We start from the raw sequence: 21,603 nt of genomic DNA on the forward strand, positions 1-21,603 counted from the left end.
GTTTCTTAATCTTTGTGCGAAAGGGTTTTTCATGACTTCTTTACATAACTCCAGTTTGCTAATTTCTTAGATCTTATCTTTAACATTTTACTGTAAGCTTTTTAACTCCCCTCAGAGCACTGGGCAGCTGGCAGCAAACGGGATCTCTCTTGAAGAGAACATTTAAAGCACTTTCATATGGATGTGTGTTGACTTGTGTTTTAAGAATCACGTGGATTCTTTCTGAGCTATACAAAATAAGCAGTCATAAAAAGTTCAAGCCAAGCAGAGGCTTTCCAACCTTGACCCTGCACTTGTATGCTCCCAGCGGCAGCGTTGTTAGTCCTGGCACCTGAGCTTTGGCAGCTGCTGGTTCAGGAGGCTGGTGTGGGGAAGAAGTCTTTCACCTCTTTTGGCACTTCCATTGACTCATAGTTCTCGTCTGATGGCTGCTTTGTAGCCCCTGTGAATGGATTAGGAAGTTTGATTCCTATTGTCTGTGGGCAGATCTTTAAGTTGCAGAGGGTACCAGCTGAAGGGGCCTTCGTGGGGCAGCCTGGGCTGCAGCCTGGGCGAGCAAGTACGAAGCAGCTTCCTGCTGGTCCCAGGGAGCAGGGAGGCCCGGGAAGCCAGGACAGGGACCGCTCTCGGCATACTTGTTCTGTGGATGGAGAACTTTGATCTCCACCTCTGTTGATTCAGTGCTTCTCCCTGTACTTAGTTCATACACATAATTCAATGCTCCAGTCTTAGCTAAGCACGTGAAAAATGCATGAGCACGCTCTACAAAATAATTGCACATGTCGAACAGCTAGTTGCATATCTGCTTAGCTGCCCACTTCTGAAGAAAGCTGCTTGCTTTTTGCGTGCAAATGAATGTTTTGAATAGTTAGATGTCTGAATTAGAAAATAATCCCCTCATTAAAGTGCAGTTATTCCCAGACTGCTGACTCTGTAACTAAGCAGCGTGGAGTTCCACGTTTGTTATTTGTTCGTGACTTTTGGATCCAGTTTCTTGGTTTACAGGATAAACCGAATACTTTTCCGAACTGCCAGCCCTCTCTGCTCCACCTAGATCTGGGGTTCCTGAGCAGGAGCAGCCAATTTTACTCACACAATTTTTTCTTTAAAACTGAAAAGGAACGTTGAAATCGTTACTACCCTGTTATGCTTAATCTTTTAAACTCAAAGTTGCTTCTGCACAGTATTCTTTCTGGTTTCCCCCCTGTGAAGGGCACAGCATGAAACAATGTTATTCAGAGCAGTCTTAAAAATTCTTCCTATATGTAAATGAAAGCTTGCTAAAGTTTAGTCTGCAATCAGTTAAATCATTGAGAACACCAAATCCAGGATTGAATTCCTAATGTGCTGTGGGTGCGTATGCCTGGTCGTGAACCTTCTGCGTCACTGACAATGTAGATGTATCATCAGTATTTGGGTTAGGAGATTAACGACGTCTGAATTAATGATGCACTTGTGTTGGAAGACTAATGGCGTCTAGACTGATGATGGCTAAAAGCAAAAGAATTTGTGCTTGTTATGGAAGAAACAGATAAGAAGGGATTCCTTTAAAATAGCAAAGCAGAAACTTATCTACCGGCTGCCCGCGGTTAGTAGTCCTTATTGAAAGTGCTGACAGGAACTAGTTTTTGAAATGGGCATGCGCTAGAGCAGCACACGGGTTTACCGTTATTTTTAGAATGTACAAGAATATATAAGGACTTGTTTTTCTCATAAACTTTGGAGCTTGACTGTTAACCATATTGGTGTGTGTCTTGTCCCGCAACCTCGTCCTGCAACAATATGCTTTAGATTATGCAACGTGCAGTTAAGTCAAGATGGTTCCAAATTGGATCTTCCAGTGCAAACTCCTGTGTTTGAGAAATCTCAGTGCTGAGAATTTGTGCCTCTCAATCCCTGTTCTCCCCGGTCTGAATTTCAAGTTGAAGTTAAAGAAAGCAGGGTCTTGTTCTTAAATGTGTCGGTCTCAGAAGAAGAGCCGTTACGTGGTTCCTTTGGCTGCAAAGTTTGCAAGAAGAGCTTTCAGGTCTTGCATGTCCTACCACGTGATTGTGAACTTGGTCTTCATCTAGCCTAACTGCTAACCTGCTTCAAGTGCTGCGGTGTGCCTAGTCAGTCTTCTTAAACCACACTTTGTTAAATGTAGCCTCCTAAGTTGCCCAAAGATTTTTTTTTTTTTTTTTTTTTTTAGGTAAATAAAAGGGAGTAAATGTACTTGCCTTAGTTGTTCAGTCAATTTTAATGCAACTTGTGAACAGAGTTGCTGATATACCAAGGTCTGACTTTTGTTTATGTTAAGGTTGCTTTACATTGATTCAGTCCTACAAAGGAAATAAAGTATGTCTATTTTCACTGTAAGGATCCTTTACATATTCAGCATTATTAGTGTAATAATGAGTCCCATCAAAATTTGCAAAGTGGAATTGTAGTTTGGATTTGGATATATTCTCATCTACATGCAACAGTCAAATGGGCACGTGTTTTGTCTGTTAATTTGCATGTACGGACACCTGTTAGTGAGAGCTTGTATTTGCAAGAGTTTAAGTCTGTGGTGCCCGGGCGTTCTAGTTCATGAGCCGCCAACAGATTTACAGGAGTTCCTTGAAGAGTCTCAGGCCAGACTTTCCCTCTCCTCCTTGCTTGCATCTGCTTTACCAGGAATCTGTGCTGTCTTTTTGAGAACTAGGTTTTTCAGTATCCTTTTCCATCCAACCTTTTCCCCCAGAGAAACTGTAAGAAATGCCTATGAACCAGTCCCTCTGTTAGGATTTGGTACTGACTCTGGAAAAGCTGGGAAGTTTTTTTCTCTTGAACAGTGTGCACGTACTTGAATAACAGGTTATTCCTTTGCATGTCTTTATTTTTAATTGACGCTTAGATGATTGAGGGTTTACATTTTTAATACCACATATAAAGAGGCAAAGCCTGTTTTTTCCTCTAAAGGGTAAAAGGGATTGGTAACTGTAAAGAGTTTTTTAAGAAGTGTAATATTTGTGCTTTCTAGCCTGGCTTCATGGACTCAGTTCCACTTTTATTTTTACTGGGACAACTGGAAGCTGTACCACTGCAACATCACCACAAATACATGAAAGTGAGGAAAACAAGATATAAATGCCAAAGCCCATAAAGTGTTTGTTGGCTGGGGGGGGTGGCGGGGGGGAGTGATATTTTTGATGCTCCATATTTGTACAGCTGCCTGCTTAGCAGTGAGAATGTGTAGCGAGCATGACACCAGTCAAACAGAAGAGCACTAACATATTCGTAATGCTGACATTACATGCTCCTGTATCTCTAACCACTCCTTTCACAGGAATGTAGGATCCTGAAGAATTTTTCCTCCTTGAGGGCCATCATTTCAGCACTGCAATCCAACTCCATCTATCGGCTGAAGAAGACCTGGGTGTGTGTTTCAAAGTAAGCATCCCCCTCTGCCCCTGTGGCTAGCCCCAAACAAAGACAAAAAGCTCCGTGCTCTTTCTTTCCATCTTGTTCTTCTCGGTCTTCCTATTCTGCTCCTTCATGGACAAGTGTCCTCTTAGAAGATACTCTCATTCCTGTGAGGCTCAGACCCCTTTTTTTGGGTCTGTCTGCTGTGAGCTCTTCTTTCATATTGACGGGACCACCTGCCCTCAGGGGTACTGGGTCTCTTCTGTCCTTTATAGCGTATTGGATCTTCCACAACCTATTTTGAAGAACTATGGGACTACCTACTGACTCAGCACAAGCACACGGTTCTTGGAAGGTCAGCAAAAGGCCACCATGATGCTTGCCAGTTGTCTCCTCTACTGTGAAGTTGGAGGAGGTCAACGTTGCCACAAACCTTCACTAATCCTCTCTTGGTCCTGACATTTCCTTAAAACATATCCCCAAACTACAAAATCCAAGCCTGTATTGAAGATGGTATTTCTTACAGGGGAATACCTTTTTGTGCAACTGGCATATTTACTGCATGCCAGACAGACACCAGAAAGCTGTGTAGGAAAGATGGTGTTCTGCTCATTCAGTTGGTGACAAACAGATTTATGTTTTTTTCCTTTGTCTTTGATAAACAAAGAGAAACGTTGCTCTGCCACACAGCATACTTCTGCATTTCCACTAGGAGAGGTGGATCTTTCCTTCTGCCGCCCTGTGTTCCTGTTGCTGATCAGGATGTTGCCATCTTGTGTTTATAGTGTGGGGTAATAGAAAGGGGCTCACACAGTTACAAGCTTCTGGCTTTCCTGAGTGCGTGGCACAGGGCAAAAACGTAGGATACCTCTCACAGCTATTTTTCTGTTGCTTTGTATCCATTTACCCGCTTCCTTACAACAATCTGATACCCCTCAGTGTGACTGAAAGCCCTGCCCAGGATCGGCGTACCTGTGGCATTCCTTGTGCTGCTGTCAAATAAGGCTGGCGTTACCGGGGAGCACCAGGAGATCCCAGGAAAGTTCCTAGTTGATGTGCAGCATCTCACTGGATGCGTTTTGGTGGTGGTATCTTTTACATGCCCAACTGTTAACGATTCATGAGGAAAAAACCAGTAATCTGATCTGTATTAGAGTGCTTTCTGATAACCTAAAAGATTTAATCTTTTCCTATACAGGGACATGATGCTGATGTTCGAAGAGCTCTCTGATACCTTCTCAGACCACGACAATTATTTGACAAGCAGGCAGCTGCTGCTGAAGGTGAGAATTAGCTTGAGTTGCAAGGCTTGTGATCTCAATCAAAGCTGAGGTTAGCCCTTCTTCTAAGGAGCTGTCAAAGCTCGTCTCTCCCTGAACTACGGTAGGCAGTGCTTCAGGGAAGAGAGGTCTGTAAAACCTGTGCTTTTCTGCTGGGATGAGAGGTGATTTTGTTGTTCCTGAAAGCACCTACGCTCCTGTTAGCCTGCTGAGCTTGGATACCCACACAGAGCAGGGTGCAGCAGCACAGTTTCTGTGAGGGCTTGTTCACAGGACAGCAGGTCAGGAGCCTTGGAGCCCCCACTGCTGGAGTTCGACGTCTCTTGGGCAGGGTGATTGTCTGAACTGCTAGCTGGTGCACCCTCTGAGCAGACCTGGAAAGGCTCTGGTTTGCACTGGTGAGTGCAGAGCAGCTCCAAATGAGATTCTCAACTGGGCTGCACGGCTGTAGTGCTCTTGACTTCACTGGAACAATGCCACTCGGCTTCAGCTGAGGAATTAAACCAAGATGTTTATCTGACCATCCCATACCTTTCTTGGAACTGGAAAACAGGGCTGGGAATTTCGAAGGAACAGGCTTCCTGCTCTGTGTGTGGCCAGATGGACAACAAAGCAGGCTCTGTCTGAAGCAGTTTGACTTGAGCACTCTCCTGGGCGAACGCCAACAAGCTCTGGGTCTTGAGAGGGGTGAGGAAGAATAGCAGGGAAAGGTTATATTCTGTAGAAACTATGGAATGTTTGTGGCAGTTTTTTCTGTCTGCATGAAAATGTTTCTATAGACTGCCTCCTGACCAGTTGATTTTTTGGCAGTTCTATCCAGTCAGTCTGGCATTTGTACCTTACCCCCTTGCCTTGGTATTTGACACAGTGTTTTGCTCAGGAGTGATGGGTGAACACATTCAAACCTGTCAATCTCCTTTGTTTATCATCCATTTATCAACACCTGTAGCTAAATTTTAAAGCAGGTGAGATAATAATAGGCATAGAGGGAAAATGTGTATTCACAACAGCTTATTAACCTAAGTACTAAAAAGACACAACAGCAACTCAATCTGAGCCCAGACCTTCTGGCTCCTAGCAAATCACCCTCTCCAGCTGCCGTAAGGAGATCTGCAAAACATTTTGAAAGCAGTGAGAGGAGAAAAATTCCACAGAATAGCTAGAACCTCTCTCCTACTCCTCCTTTTGGACTGTTTTGTAACGATTGGAGGATGAATGTCCACTGAATCCCTAAAGTCTTTGTTTTCTTTCACTGTAAATAGTGTCTGTAGGGAAGCTGTCTTTGCCCTTGCCTATCCATCCTACAAATGTAAGTGTAAAGCAGACAAAATGGCACATGACAACAGGTTGTTTGGCACGGAGAGGGAGCGCTGTGTTCTCTCCTCCCCAAACAATGGCTCTGCTGCAAGCTGCAGTTTCAGGTTCTGTGCCTGCCCGCCGGCTGCTGTTAGAGGATCTCCAGTTTATCTTTCAGTATCTTGAAGACACTGAGACAACACTCGTTTTTCATTTGCTCTTGTTTTCCAGCCGAGGAAGGAAATACAGTTTGAGTTTGATCTGTTCCTTCACTGTGACTGAGAGAAGTAAACGTTGTGATGAAAGGATCTTTCCAAGTGCAGGCTGTTGTTTTGTGCCTCTTAAAAAGACTGATAATCATTCGTGCCCCACCTGTCCAACCACTGGAGACAGTAACAGTAACTCCCAGCATCCCGTAGGGATCCAGGGAAATAAAGGCTACAGATCTATTGTGAAATAGCTCCTCCATTCACAGGAGAGCTTGACTTGTGGAGATGAAAACCTATTACCTTGTTTTCCTGCGTGGTTTTGGATTAGTCAATAAGCTACAGAGGGTAGTTGCTGCATCTCTGTTGCGGCATGAGAAAAACAAGCAAGCATTACATAAGATAGAGATGTTTACTTGTAGCAGTCCTGATTAGGAAATTAAACAGAAATCCTGAGGTCGAGAGTGTCAGGATAGAGTTCAGAGAAGCATCTGGCCACCTGAAGGTGCATCTAAGCTTCTCTGATTTAAACTCCCAGGAGATTTTCAACAGCTCTTAGCTTTGACCAGAGTAGAGCCACTTTGCTGAAAAACTCCCTTCTAGTAATTTTGTGGGATTTTGTCCACAATTCCCAGTCAGTGTACAAGTCCCGGAAAATTAGCACATGTATGTACACGTGCATGTACCTATACAGCAAATATTTTTGCTTGCCCCATTGAATGTATTTGCAATTATTTTACACAAACATAGTTGCCAGCTTATCGCTTAGATCCTTTGTTAATTGCCTTTAATTCTCTTGTAACTCACAGGAAGGAACATCCAAATTTGCCAACCTGGACAGCAGTGTGAAAGAAAATGCGGAAAGCACACGGAGGCGGCTGCAACTTCAAAAAGATATGGTGCGTTTGGGGTCCTTTTCCTCCCCTTTTTGACCTGATAACGTGATTAACCCTGAGTGGTGAATGATATAAGAAGCAAAAACTAGAAAGGTATTTAACAAAGAGAGCGTGCAGTAGGTAAAGACCTTGAGAGTGCCGCTGTCAAGAAAAACAATCACATCAGTGCTATAGATTAGCTGATGCAAAGCGAGGGAAGCGAAAGGTTGAGACTGAATAGGCAGTCAGAGTGTTTGTTCCTGTGCAAAGCTGTATTTCACTTATGCTGTGGGTCGCAGTAAGCAGGTAATACTCTGTGTGCGTGTATATAAAGTGCAGATATATATAGATGATATCCCCCCCCTCCCCCCGCCCCATACATCTGTATATAAAGATGGTTCCAAAGCGGGATCCGTGCTGCACCCCGCTCAAGCCGTATGGCCTACGCTGAGCTGCCACGCTGTAACCGCTGTGGTTTTTAGCGCAGCCCAGCTGTCCTCCTACTCCAGTAACACCCGCCTGTGTACTGAAAGGCCGGAGGAAACGGATGTGCAAAGCTTCAGCATAGCCAGTGTGTTCAGAGATCTGATGCTGGGAACGCTCCGAGATTTCAGGATTCGGTGGTTGTACGCGGGGGCCACGTCATGTTCCCTGGCACCAATCTTCCCCTGTCCCCTGCAAGGGGATAACTGGGTGGGCAGGTTTGCTGCTCCCGCTTGCATTTGCTTCACATCCCAACCAGCTGTTGGGGGTGGACCCTGAGACAAGGGTTTGGCCTCAGTTTCAGGTCTTCCAGAAGTTTACTAAATCTGTCACATAGAAGAGTAATAAAAGATGGGTGAATACAGACATGTGTTCTTCGTTTTCAACTGCCTTGTTTCTGTCCTACAAGAAATTAATTCTGTTAACTACTCTCGTTACCCTTTAGAGAGAAATACAGGGAAACTTTTTCATGTAGTAAGATACCTAATGTAAGTACTGGAATTCTTGTGATAAAAGAAAATTAGCTCTGGCAGAGCAGCAATTGCATTTACTTTGAAGCAAGCTCATGAAGCTTCTGACATGCCAGCTTGAAAATTGCACAGACTTTTACAGAGATTGCTTTGTAAAACGTGTCCAGTTTCCAGTCTGCTGGTGAAAATGCCTTTTGTCTCAAAGCTGGCAAAGATTTAAAAGGGCAGGCGGAGAGAAATCTGGGATAGGGAGGCAAAAGTGCTGAATGTGACTTTTTTGTCTATTTGTTTGACTGGAGAAAGTATGGATCCTTTGGATGGTAGAAACAAGCGTTTCCTTCACAAGTGTAGAAGCAGCCTGAATTCTACAACTGCTAGCAGCCTAGGAAGTTTAAAATGTGAATAATTACTCTCAAAATGAAAGGAATGGCTGAGGAAGATGGTCACTTCTTAGAGGAGGACAACTGTGACTTGATTTGACTGGACTGTCAGGTGGCATACACCATTAAGTAAAAATCCACTGGAATGAGGCAGAGAGAGAAACTGCTTCAACAGGCTAGCCGGGAGCATGCCCCGGCTCCTTCTCTTGTAGCAGGTAGCCGAGGGACCCTGTCCCTGCTGCTCGATGCTGCTTCCACAGGCGGGGTTTCCTGGTGACCCACTGTTAGAAACCAGGGTGTGGTGGCAGTGTGGTAATAGAAAACCACTTGGCAATATCTGTGAGAGCATCCCACTGTCATTCGAGTTTGATTTGAATTGTAGATTAGATACTGAGGAGGATGCCATGAAAGAAAAGATAAGACCACTGTTTGGTTAAGCAGACTGCTTTTATTTCATTCTCCTATACAGGCCTGTTCTAGCATTCTGATTATTACCGTTTCTCAATCATTTAATCCAACGTTGCTCTGATCATTTGCAGGCAGTAATGCAAGGCACGGTACCTTTTCTTGGTACCTTCCTCACTGATCTCATCATGCTTGACACAGCACTTCAGGACTATATCGAGGTAAATTAAGGCAATTTCTTGAATCCTAAATATCCTCCCTGCCTTCCCAGCACTGAGCGTGTCTGTTCCTGTATCTTCTACCGGGTTCTTCTGCAGCTCTTAAAAATGGAGGAATCTGTTTTCAAAAAAAAGGAAGCCAGATGCGGTTTTATCAGCAACAAGAATCTTGTGTGAATTGGAGTGCTGTTATCTGAAGGGACAAGCTTAGCGTTGTATTTTGTCTTGTTTTCTTAGGTTAGAAAATGTGAAGAAAGTAGGCTTTCCATTATTCTGTTTCATTTTTCTGAAAACAACGTTTTAGGCATGCAGATTTATGTGAATAATTGGTAAAATGCACACAATCACAAATTCAGCACTGCAGACTGATCACTGAAGAGCTTTGGTATTGACTCGGGTGTGTCTGGGCCCTAAAGTGATTGAAGACTTGTTTTTTTTTCGTTTCTCTTTAGCTGAACAAGCAGGGGGAACCAATTTAGCACAGGAAGGGAAAAAGGACTGCAAGAGGGTCTGGTTGTTTAACAGAGACTGAGGATGGGGCCAGTTTTCAAAGGTGTTTGAAACCATAAGTAGAGACACTGCAGCCTTTGTTGTGCTGGTGTTGGTATTTATGATAAGAATGGGCAAATACAGTTCTCCCTGGGCTGGCAGTGGTTGCTGGGGTTTTTAGTGGTGGTTTGTTTGGCGGAACTGCACAGAAGCAGGCCTGCGTAAGGTTGCTGTACATCCATTTTCTTTGGGGCAGTTTCCCTCCTGTCCGTGCTTTGTGTTTACTTGGTGTTTCTGAAACTCCCTGGGAACACTGCTAGAGTCACAGCACAGGCAAGAGCCAAGTTTGTTTCTGCCGTGCAAAATCCCACTAGCATTCTTCAGAGCGGATCTCAACACAGCTTTTATGAGCATTCTTGCATTGGGCTTTTTTTCTGGGGCAGATTGCCCTATAGGCCGTGAGGACAGCTGTCCCTTGGAGACTCAGATGTATGAGTGCTGTGGTTTATACCAGATCTGGAAACAGGTATTTGGAGAAGGTCCTTGCTCGGGGCACGTCTGCGCTTTACATTAGCCTTGCTACTTCACGCTGTTTGTGATTAAGTTCAACTAAGCTTGTGTTCTTCTATTCTGATCCCTGCTCTTTCCTTCCAACAGGGCGGCCTGATCAATTTTGAGAAGAGACGAAGGGTAAGTTGAATGTTCTGTGATTTTTAGTTTACTGATACCCTCTTCTAGAGCGTTCTCTTGGCGAGGCCGTTTGTCATTGCTCGGGCATATACAACAGCTGTGAATTTTAATGCAAGTTCACAAGGAAAGAATAGACCCCTGAAATGCTGCGAGCTTCTGCCAAACTGTGAACAAACTGCAGAACGAGAACCTACTTTTTAGATGTGTGCAGTAGGGGAAGAGGAGCTGCAGGCCACTTACTTCCGTGGGAATTACATGCGGGGCATGCCCATTCCCTCCCTTTGGTGTTCATGGGAATGTGACAGATGTGTATGACCTGTGTGTTGAAACAGAGCTGGTGGCATGAGACCTTTGCTTTCCAGAAGATACAGTTTGTAAATATCTTCCTTCTGCTGCGGTAAACTATTTGTAGGTGAAAGGCTGCAGATGAGACAGAGAAATAAAAGCTGTCAGTCTTTCTGTTCAGCCTGATCCTCGTTGGTCAGAGATGAGTAATGTTATGTAGGAGTTAAAGGTTCTGTCTGAATGAAGTCATGCCAAATCTCCATTCTGGGGTCTGAAAGCAGTCTTGGGAGTTGGCTGTGATGGAGCCATTTCCTCCCCTTAACTGCTCCCAGCTCTACAAACCACTTCTTGGACTTGCCTTGCATGTACAGCTGCATGGCTCAGGGTACTAATAACGGGATACGGGAGCTTCTGGTTGGTCATCGGTCCAGCTTCATACAAACCAGTGGCAAAGCCGCCCTCTGAACCAGGCCGAGTACTCAGCTGCATTCCTGCATCCCGATTCTATAACCTCCTCTAACACGAGGGGGTATTAAGAATTATTGTGGCAAAGCGTGTGTGCAGGTGGAGTTAGAGAAGAGCTGCACGTTCTAGTCACACGTGTTACGGGTAGCATTTCATGTTCCTCTGGTGCAAGTGTGAGTGCACAACGTGAAAAGCCGGGGACAATCAGACTCTCTGCTTTCGTCGCAGGCACCCCTAATTATTTACCCTCGCTTGCTGTCTGAGAACCACCTAAGCACAGGGCATGGTTTGTCTCTCACAGCTGGTCTGGCCCGAGCAGGGGTCAGCAGGTGGGGTAATCTGAAGACTTTATGACCCTTTGCTACCCTCGTTCCTAGAGGAACAACCAGCAGTGCTGCCGTTCGGTGGGTTTGCACTGGCATTGCACTTCAGTTAGTACTTGGGAAAAGCGCTGTGGTGAAGTGCGATTCCTTGTGTTTGTCTTCTGATTTGTGCTTCTCTGAAAATGTCACAATTCAGTAAACATTTTGGATGCTGGGGGGAAAAAAAAAAGACAAGACTTCGTTGTTTGAAAAACTGGTTCTGGAAATAGTCACTCGACTGAAACTGAACTTCAGGTCAAACGAAGTTTGTCCTGGATCTGTTGTTGCCTGTGTTTAGTATATGAATGAGTGAATTTGGGTTTGTGTTGTTTTTTAATTAGAATTCCCATTTGATTCTTTATTTTTTTTTAGGAATTTGAAGTAATTGCCGAAATTATGCACTTGCAGTCTGCATGTAACAGCTACTGCTTGACACCAGACCCAAAATTCCTCCAGTGGTGGAGCAGACAGGAGCATTTAACTGAGGAGGAGAGGTAGGTTCTCAGTCCAGCCGGCGAAGCAGGCTTTTCTTAGCCCACACCCCCCTGCAGGGAGGTTGTGTCAGCCTTGAGCTGTCCTCTTACAGGGACTTACATGTACTGCTGCTCCAGGAGGGTGGAAGTACCTCTGTCTTCTGCTAACCAGCTGTAGAAACCCTGTTAAACATTTAGCAGGGGTTTTTGGAGACTGGATTTTTTTTTTTTTTTTTTTTTGAGATTGGAAATGAGGCTTCTGACTTTGAAATCTGATAGTCTGTTGTGTCTGGGCTGTCTGTATGCCCAGAGGCACGCTCAGAGGCCGATCCTAGGGGAGGTCGAGATGCAGGCACTGAGCGTTGGGCTGGTGGATGCAGGCAGCAGGTAGCCAAGGCAACGCAGAGCTGGCTGAGCGCTCATCAGATAAACGTCTCCCGGGTGTTTGGGGTGGGTTTTGCAGCCCTGCTGAGTTCTGTGCTACGGTACATGCTGCTAGACCAACGCAAGGCAATTTATTTTCTGCACTCTAATATTTCCACTAGGTATCTGAATACCACTCTGCTGCACTAAGAGTGTAAGCATAGATACATACTGCATTGTACTGAGTCATAGTGAAAAAAAGTCAGCTTATCCAAGATTCACATGTTAAGTATTTTCTTGACTATTTTTTTTAAATAAAATGATGACTGTTATCCAAAAAAGCACTAATTTTTAAAATTGTTGTAAAGAAGTGAAATATCCCCTTCATCAGGGTAAAGTGTAGAGCGCGCTGTGTTCCTCTTTGTGGGGTTGCAACCTTTGGTGAAGTGGGAATAACTGAAGGCTTCTCAAATATCTTGAGTATTACTGCTTTGAGATACCTAACTAATCGTCTTGTCTGTCAAAATTAACCGGGTGCCCTCTGTTCTGCAGTTACAACCTTGCACGTGAGATTGAAGCAGCTGCTGACACTGGCACCCCATCGCCGAAACCTCGGAAAAGCGTGGTGAAGAGGTTGAGCCTGTGAGTACGATGGGGCAAAGGGTATCTGGTGTGTTAATATGAACCTGAATAAATCAAACAAGCAGTGCTTGTTTTACCCGCTGAAAAACCTGGCTGGGGATGCAGACCACTGCAGTACATTAAGGAGACACCATCAGCTAGAAATGCAGACTTCTGTCTGAAGCTGTCCTTGCTGCTGCTGTTGTTATAAGTAGTCATGAGGATTATTAATGATGAAAGAGATTAGAGACAAAAAAGCCTTCCTAAGGTGTCAGAAAAAGGAATCATTTTAGGGCTGGATTATAAATTCAATATCTATTGTGTAATGACTTCCCTGAATGCAGAGGCAAAACAGAGTAGATGAGGATAAAGTCTGGCCTATTATTAGTCTAATTTGCTCACACTTGCAAAAATTCCTTGCAGGATTTTAATTTGAAAATTAAGGTTAGCAAAAGGGCATTTGATAATAGAAACAATCTGCCCAGCTGCCTTCAGGTTAGAGAAGGAAAATAATCATGGGGACATGGTTCAATTGAGTTTAATACTGCAAAGGTTCAAGCAGGAGGCGGTGGAGAACAGGGGCATGCAGCTAAGCAGACACAGGAAAGAACAGACTAGCAGGAATTCATGGCAAGCTGCAGGAAATGAAAGCAGAGATCAAGGGCGGAAGTAAAACTAACTTAAAGGTGAGAAATTTGAACCTGATGCGAGAGGAGATACGAAAGGACTCCCGCATACCAGTGGCATGATCAAGATGAGGTGGGGAGATGATGAATTTAAGAGCACTATCAGCTCCTAACTGTCCTTTCCTGCTCGGTTCTTGTGGCCAGTTTCCTCAGAACAGGCAGTAGCCATTTCACTTCACATCAGCACTACTGCAGGCTAGGGTCTGAAAGAAGAATGAATGGATGTTTTCAATCTAGAGTTTTGAGTTCTGATAAGCAAGAAAAAAAAGTCCAGGCAGCTGTTTGGAAGGTGTTTCAATTAGTCCGTCTGAGTTCCATTTTGCGTAGTCCATCTGGCTGTGAGAACGTGAGCTTTGAAGATGACAGTGCCTGAGCTCTCGGTGGCCTGTCATGGGTGTCTCCCTCGGCACGTGCCTAAGCTGCGCGTAAGAACTGTCGCTGCGGAGCACAGGCTTTATTCTCTTGTTTCTGACGGCGTTTCAGTGCTGCAGTATTGTCATTTACTGCATGGAGTTTGTTTGCACTGTGCAGCCTTTGTCTAAAGAATTGTTTCATCTGCACTCTGAATGTATTTTGCAAATTAATACTGTAGAAAAGACTGGCATAATTCACCCCGGCAACAGGGGGTGACACCTCTTTAAATTGTTTTAAATCGTTAACTGCATGCCGACAGAGCATCTAATTCACCTGGCTTCTTTACTTTATGTCTTGTACAAGTTTGTTTCCTTTGACACTCCTTTAAATTTACTTGACCTGCATTTAGAAATGAGTCTTGGAGAGGGAGAGCCTATAATTTACACTTTCTCCTGATCTTCTCGTTGTGTACATCTCCATTCAGACTCTTAGAGAGAAACTGGTATCCGTGGCACCTTTACTGAGGGAAAGAATTTGCAGCGGGGAGGAATTGGCCTTTGGCAGACCTTTGCCTGGTGTTTGGCCACGTGTTACCTTTCTTGCACTCATGGCGACTGAGCAGGTCTTGTGTCAGTGGGACCCGGGTGTGACAGCAGTGTGCAGGACCGCGTAAGGTGCAGCCAGCTGCCATGCCTCTAACTCGCCCCTCCTCATCCCTTGGGTTGTAAACACATCAGGTTTACAAGCTGTCATTTCCTAGCAAGTGAGGCTGAAAATTCAGCAGACCGAAGAGTCTTGTTTGTGGTACTTGGGCATTAGCTCAGCTTTTGGCCTTGCAGCTGGTGGGTATGCCAGGTCAAGAAGGTATTGTGTTAGGGTGTAACAGACTCTCTTGACAAACCGTATGAACAGCATAGAGGAAATGGAAACAACAGGCCACTCAAGACAGGAAAGCAAAACAATGAAACAGTGCATAAGAACTTTGAGCCAAGTGACCGCCTTGCTCAGGCCAGCTCTGTTCTGCTTTCACTTACTGGCTTTTATGCTTTCTTTTCTATACTAGACTGTTTTAGGCAACTCGACATCAAAGGCCTGCTGCTGGAGCTGATCTATTAAGTTCAAACAAGCTGTGGCTAGCCTTTCCACTCTATTTTTTGGCAATTCCTCCTAAAGTGTCCACTCTCTCCACAATGATAACATGGTCTCATGTTCTGAATGAATTTTTTCTTTTCTGGCATTTTGTTACTTATCTTAGTGACAGCAGCAACTACTGGTTTTTCTTTTTCTGCTAGTAAAACACCTTTTACAGCAGAGGCAATCATAGCTGCTTGGGCATTCTGTTCTGCCCTGGAAGCACGTAGTAGCATTTCATCAACAGGAGCTCCATTTAGTAAACCTGCTAGTATAGTCCTTGTTCTGGTATTGGCATTTTCAAAAGCTAACAACCGAAACATAGTCTTTCATTTCATCAGGTAAGTCCGCTTGATCTTTCATAGCTTGAGATAGTCGATCAATACAGGCACTGTATATGGTTCTGTAAGTCCTTGTCGAACAGCCGCAAATGGAGCTGTTTTTTTTCCCTTCAGGTATCTGCAGAAGAACCCGGTGGGCTAGCTGTTGTGACATTTGGTGAAAAATTGGAGGGAAAGTCACCTGTACGGCCGTGCTGGCATATGCGCCCTGACTCTACAGATACAGTACAGATACCTACAGTCCCAGCATAAAATGGATCGTTCTGATCACGTTGATGCTTATTTAGTTCAGTAATTACAAGTTGATTCCATGTTCTTTCCCAAATTAAATGTTGAGAAGGAGTCAATAAAAGTGAAGCAATGTTCTGAGAATCAGCAGGTACCATCAAATCCGCTGTAAGTATATATTTTATAATGTTCTTTGCTGCTCCTGATTTTAATCCATAAGTGGTTACTGTTTGTTTTGCTTGCTGTAAAATTTTCCAATCACGTGGTTCCCACTTCCCGACTCCCCCTTCAGTGACCACGGGGCAGGCTAAAGATCCAACTGTCTGCCAGTCTCCTTCTAAAATAGCATCTCGGACTACTCCAGTCCATCGTCGCTGCACAGGATCAGTGTCGGAGGTTGGATAGGATGGAGGTCGTTGTATAGTCGGAGCTGTATTTGTTGTGGTTGGTGGTGGTGGCAGTGGTGGTGGTGGTGCAGAAGGAAGTGCAGGGCCTGAGTTGGAGTGCCACCAAGTGGTAGATTTTAGAGTCCTTTTTTGTGTCAATACAGGGATGTAGCTCCTCCAGCTTTTTCATTAGTTGATGTAACAGTTGGTCATTTTCTAAATCGCCTGCAGCAGGAACTGTTGGAGGCGTGTTACTGCCAGAGTTGTTGGATGATGACCAAGAAGAGGAGGAGGAGTGTGAAACTGGAAGGGACGAATATAATCGTGGGCGGCAACTAGATCCGCTTTGCTCCGCCTCTTCTTTTGTAATTTCCCTCATCTGAGGGGCAATCTCTTTCACTTCCGCTTTACTCTCAGTTGAAACTGAAACTTTGCTGCTTGTACCACCCCCTCCTGCACGAGCCGCAACTTCTGCTGCGGATGCAGCGACGGAACCCGACGTACCACGAACAGGCAGCTTAGTGACATCGAGACCAAAAAATTTCGCTACCGGACGACGTGGGGTGGTTGCTTTATTTACTTCTGCTTTATCTGGTTGTACCGCCTCTATTGCTGCAGCGGCCACCTTCCGCTCAGCTTCCATCTCTTGTAAAGCATTAATCACTTCCCGCCACACCGATCCAAGTTCCTTTGCTTTTTTTCCTGCTTTTCCACCCTCTATAGTAAAATTCCACAGTAAATCTCCTACAGCCCTCCATTGAGAGGGATTAAATAACATAGAGGCGCTGAGGCAAAGCTGTGGCTCCTGCGCCCGTTGCACCAAGTCTTTTAGCTTGGACTGGCTCACATCACTACCTCTCTTAGAGAGTATACTTGTGAGGAGCCATATCGCTGCTTCCACTTCTTGTGCCATAGCAGCTTACCTTCGCAGAGGACAGCCTGCAGAACCGTCTCCTAACTCCAGAAGTGCGTCTATGTGCCGGCTTCTGTGTTTCTCTGCGCCGTTTCTATCCGAAGTTCTCCGTTCATCGCCACGTCTCGGTCGATGTGTTAAGAATAACGAGGTCCCTGTTCGGGCGCCATCTGCCGATGGATAGAGCCCGGATATCAAGAATAATACCAACGTGGTTTGCAAGCTCGATCCAATTTTATTAAGTACAGAGCATCTTACATACTGTTAGAGAGTGACTATGCGAAGGCAAACAAACTGTGATTGGTTCTGTGCTACTGTCCACACGATATTATTCATATTTCATTGGTACAACGTAAGAAGCACACGCGAGAGGCGTGAGCCGTGGACCTACTACTTGAGGTTTCAACGTCACGCCTTATCTCTAGTTAAAAGAATTTGCTGAACAATAGCTCTCTATGCAGTGGCAAGTCAGAGAGGAATGCTGAACAGCAGTTCTTTCTACAGAGGCAAACAGCAGAGAATTGTTCATTTCAGTATCAAGGACCATGTGACTGTTATCTTCCAACAACTTCTCCACAACAGTACAGACTGGAATTTTTGGGGGGGTTGTTTTGCACGTGAGCCGAGGAAGGTGACAGCCTCACCTAGAGGGGAAAACAGGACTGCAACGTTTGTCTTAAGAACACCGCACAAGCCAACTCTCTTTGCGAGAAAACATTTTCCTTTGTGCCAGTATTACACAGAAGAAGGTCTGAATTTATTTTTATAAAACGGGAGAAGAAAAGTTTCAATGCAGTTCTGCCTGAACCGAGGAGGAGGTCCCAGCCGCCTCCAGCTGACTGACGGGAACACTGGTTTGCGGGAGGTGTGGGTGAGCCAAGTGCCACAAGCAGTTGCTGCCTTCAGGAGGGATTTACATTCATGAAAAAGCAGGGCGGGTGCATCCCCAAAACACTCATCCCTGGAGACAGTAGAAACTGCAAGTGGGTCTGTTGCTTTCACACAGCTGGCAAACTTCTTTTTGCGCTTGTTCCATGCCAGAAAATTACCTATTTGGGGTTTTTTTTCCAAAGACCTTTGAAAGAATGGACTGCACTTGCTTTGGGATGAATGTCATGGTTTGTCCATGAACAAGGCAAAGAACCACTCCTTGTCTGGATTTAGGTCTGGTCTTAATGCCGCTACAGGGCGTTTTTTCTTTCACTTTGCTAACCCGTTGTACAGAAATCGATGCCTTTTGCCTGTACTCTGGAAGGACCGATGTACCTCTTTGTAACGTGCAATCACTCTTCAAGAGCAAAACTTTTAACTCACGTTTTCCTTCATGAGGGGCAACTACATGACCTTTTATTTTAAAAGTGGGTATTGAGAGGAGATAACCGGGTCTTAAACATTACCCCAACCACCCAGAGATTTTGATACACTCGTAGCATTATTATGGGTCATCTACAGGCAGCTCCCTTGCTCTTGATGTATGTCTGTTAAATGAGTTTCCTGAATGGTACATCCTTTCAGCTGCAATAAAGAATTCAGCTGGAATGTTATCATCTGTTCTCTGTGAAACTTTAAAGAACATATTTCTTGAGTCTCTTACCAGAATACAGCCTTCCTTGAAAGGATAGTTAGGAGTTTTATTTTTAAAAGCCATAAATGAGACATTGGATTGTAAGCAGCTCTTACTGAATAGGCTGTCTTTGAGATACATTAGTCTGAGTTAAAACAAACTCAAATACTTAATGATACACATGCCTGGGTCTTTTTTTTCCCCACCGGTTCTGTAGCAGAGATTTTCAAAACTGTGCGCAATTAGCGATAAACTCATGACGCAGTGTTTGCTTTACTATGTTCTGTGTGAAGTTTTATCACCTCTGTTGACAAGTAGCACCATGTAGGTCCTAGTCTGAATAGTTTAAGGACTCCCACTGTTTCCCTGTTAGGAGGGTGAAGGAAGCGAGTTTGTAACTGAGCCTTAAACTTTGCCCAGAGTTAGGATAAGATTACCACAGAAGAAGTTCAGTTTTCTTTGCGTTTCAGTGTAAGCGTGCACTGATGTCTGTGCAGTACCATTTGCAAAGCACAGCACTGCTCACTCAGAGGGGGTATGTCTGTACTAAGCTGAAAGGTGAATGTTCTTGATTTTAAAATTACAAAAATGTTGTATATGAAAAAGATTTTTTTAATTGCTTACCTGTAATCTTTATACAATAAGTATATAAACTTTTTTTCCACTAATATTTGCCTGGAGTGAATCTGTTTTCTTAAGACTTTATTACTGCATGTCAGTTGTGGGGTTTTTTCCTACCTCACACCACTTCCCTCACTGTCACTCTTTCCAACTTCATCACTTTTACTGTTTTAACTGTTCTCAACTTCTTCCAGCTCCCACAACCCATCTCCCCTGCCACCCAGAGAACTTGAAATGCCATATTTTAGCCGTAACCCTTCAGCTACAACCTTCCTATACCTTTTTTTACTCTGCAATCGTGCATTTTCTTTTGAATTCCTAAAAGTTTCTATGAGGACGGCTTCTGTGTTTCTTCCGCACAGTGGCTGGAAGGGCTGTCCAAGTAAAGCAGTCTCTCACCCACGTTACCCACGGAGGGGCAGCAGCTCACCACGAGCCATACGTAGTCCAGTCACACATTGCAGGAGTGCAGCGAGCTTGCTGAGAGCTCCAGGGCAAAGCAAAAGCGATCCCGGTGCATCAGTCACGCACGCCAACCCGAGCCTGGCGCCTCAGTTTGCGCAGGCAGGGCCAGCGGACAGGGCGCAGTCCATCTCCTGGGTCTGGAACTTATCCGAGCCAGTTTCATCTTATCGTCCTCCCCGAGTAGACTGAACCATGGCCTCCACTCGCGTCAAAACCACCACCAGAAAGAACGTGGCGACCCAGACGGAGCTGCCACGCAAACACGCAGCGGTGCAGGTCCCGGGCTGCAGGGAGTGCCTGAGCCTGTCAGTCCTGCCGGAGGGCTTCATACAAACCAGTGGCAAAGCTGCCCTCTGAACCCGGCCGAGTACGCAGCTCCATTCCTGCATCCTGATTCTATAACCTCCTCTAACACGAGGGGGTATTAAGAATTATTGTGGCAAAGCGTGTGTGCAGGTGGAGTTCTATCCCAGAGTCAAAGAAAGGTAAACGACCAACAACACTGCAAATAACAAATAAAGCACAGTCCTAACCAAGCACATGATAAAGGCAACAGTAATAACAACACTATCAATTAACAGTTTTTAAGCAGACATATTCAAACAAAATGTGTCCCGGGCCGGGCCGAGGGATGTGCTTCCAGCCTTTGGGAACTGGGGGGAGAAGGTGGTTGTTCACACGAACAGGTACAACTGCAAGACGGTTTACACGGACGCTTACAGGATGACCACATACATACCACACGGGAAAAATACAGCAAGAGCTAACAGAGCACCTGCCACACAATTAAGTGTCAACAGGGTATATATTCCGGTGGCTGTTGTGGCTGAAGATGGCACTCTGACTCGCCGGGGCGGGGGGGGCGCGGGTTGTCTGCCTACGCAGCAGGAAAATGAAATTCCACACCCCCAGCCTAGCGTGCAGGCGTGGTTTAGGCCTTGGTACTTCCACCTCGCCTTCATGGGTCCAGTAATGACCTTTTAAAGTGCAGGCCCCATTAGCAAAGGGACCTTCCCTCGGAACCAAGGGAGAGGAGAATGGTCACCCAAAGCAATTTTTGCAATGATAGACAACGCATCCTAAAAACGTTAGTAAGGCAACGAACATCGGCACTGCACAAAAATTTAGATTTACATAAGGATCCCTCCTCATGACTCAGGGCATCTGTCTCCAGGAGCGCTGACCTGCAGGAAAAAGGAAGGAAAAGCTTCTTGGTTCGTTTTGTGAACCGGGAGTGGGTTATAATTAGAAAGATGGGGCAATCCACCTTGTATTAATTTTGTGCTCCTTTCCATGAGCATCTTTGGCTTTCCAGGTATACTTGTTTATTGGTGTATCCAATACCAACGATACCGCTCCCACTGTTGGCAGTTCAACTAAGACAGGTTGTCTGGGAGAAATGAGATGGATTTCTGGGGTGCTTGGCTTTCAACTCCTACACCTAAATCTCTTAATTGTTGCAACTAACTTAGTTGCAGCTGGAATCTGCATGGGAGGTATTTTTACTTTGCCGCCCGTAACAGGTCCAGCACTAATAGAGTTTAACTCCGAATTGATACTGACTATCAGAAAGATTTAACGTCAGTCTTTCTGCACAGGTTGCCCTAGAGTTTGGCCATTAATTCATTTGTACTGCTCATGTACAAGTCACGTACATGTACTGATTCACTTCCCTTGCCTCGTGCAAAGGGCACAAGTCGGAAAGCAGTGCTCAATCCTCTTTCACCCCCCAGGAACCAGTGATCCACTGGCCCATAACACACCCCTCAGAGAGCAACCCAAATCTGCTCCGAGTGGGGGCTCGGGTGACAGCACAGACTCGGCCAGTGTTCCATCATGCGAGTTTAATCACCCTGAGCCTGAAGACGCCTGCATCGCTCCCGTAGGAACCGCTGATGCGTCTCAGAAAAAGGTGCAGTCTGTGCCTTGTTGCCAGAAGAAGTAGCCTGAGAGAGACTGTCGACACTGCCAGCAGGGCCCAAGCCTGCTTGTCGTGTCGAGAGCATTGCTTTTAGAGGAATGGAGAGACTCTAGATATAAATGTGTAAAAATGAAAGCAACCCAGTCAGGATTTTTGCACAGTTCCCTCTGTGTTGCTGAGATACAAGGCAGACTGAAGCTCTCCTTCCCTGAAACCAGATTTTCTTGTGGTGCCTGTTAGTGGAA

At 45.1% G+C, this 21,603-nt stretch overlaps 1 protein-coding gene across 1 annotated transcript in view; it reads left to right on the forward strand.

Annotated features, from left to right (window-relative positions):
* Window positions 1-21,382, forward strand: part of LOC141961084 (ral guanine nucleotide dissociation stimulator-like 1) — a 74,955-nt gene extending 53,573 nt beyond the window's left edge. The window contains exons 8-16 of the mRNA XM_074907632.1: window positions 3,311-3,414; window positions 4,586-4,670; window positions 6,979-7,068; window positions 8,917-9,003; window positions 10,147-10,179; window positions 11,664-11,785; window positions 12,680-12,769; window positions 13,286-13,300; window positions 21,178-21,382. Coding sequence (XP_074763733.1) covers window positions 3,311-3,414; window positions 4,586-4,670; window positions 6,979-7,068; window positions 8,917-9,003; window positions 10,147-10,179; window positions 11,664-11,785; window positions 12,680-12,769; window positions 13,286-13,300; window positions 21,178-21,382 — 831 coding nt within the window. The remainder of the gene's footprint in view (window positions 1-3,310; window positions 3,415-4,585; window positions 4,671-6,978; window positions 7,069-8,916; window positions 9,004-10,146; window positions 10,180-11,663; window positions 11,786-12,679; window positions 12,770-13,285; window positions 13,301-21,177) is intronic.
* The last annotated feature ends 221 nt before the right edge of the window (window positions 21,383-21,603 follow it).

Source organism: Athene noctua, chromosome 5, assembly GCF_965140245.1.
Source record: "Athene noctua chromosome 5, bAthNoc1.hap1.1, whole genome shotgun sequence".
Taxonomy (NCBI): domain Eukaryota; kingdom Metazoa; phylum Chordata; class Aves; order Strigiformes; family Strigidae; genus Athene; species Athene noctua.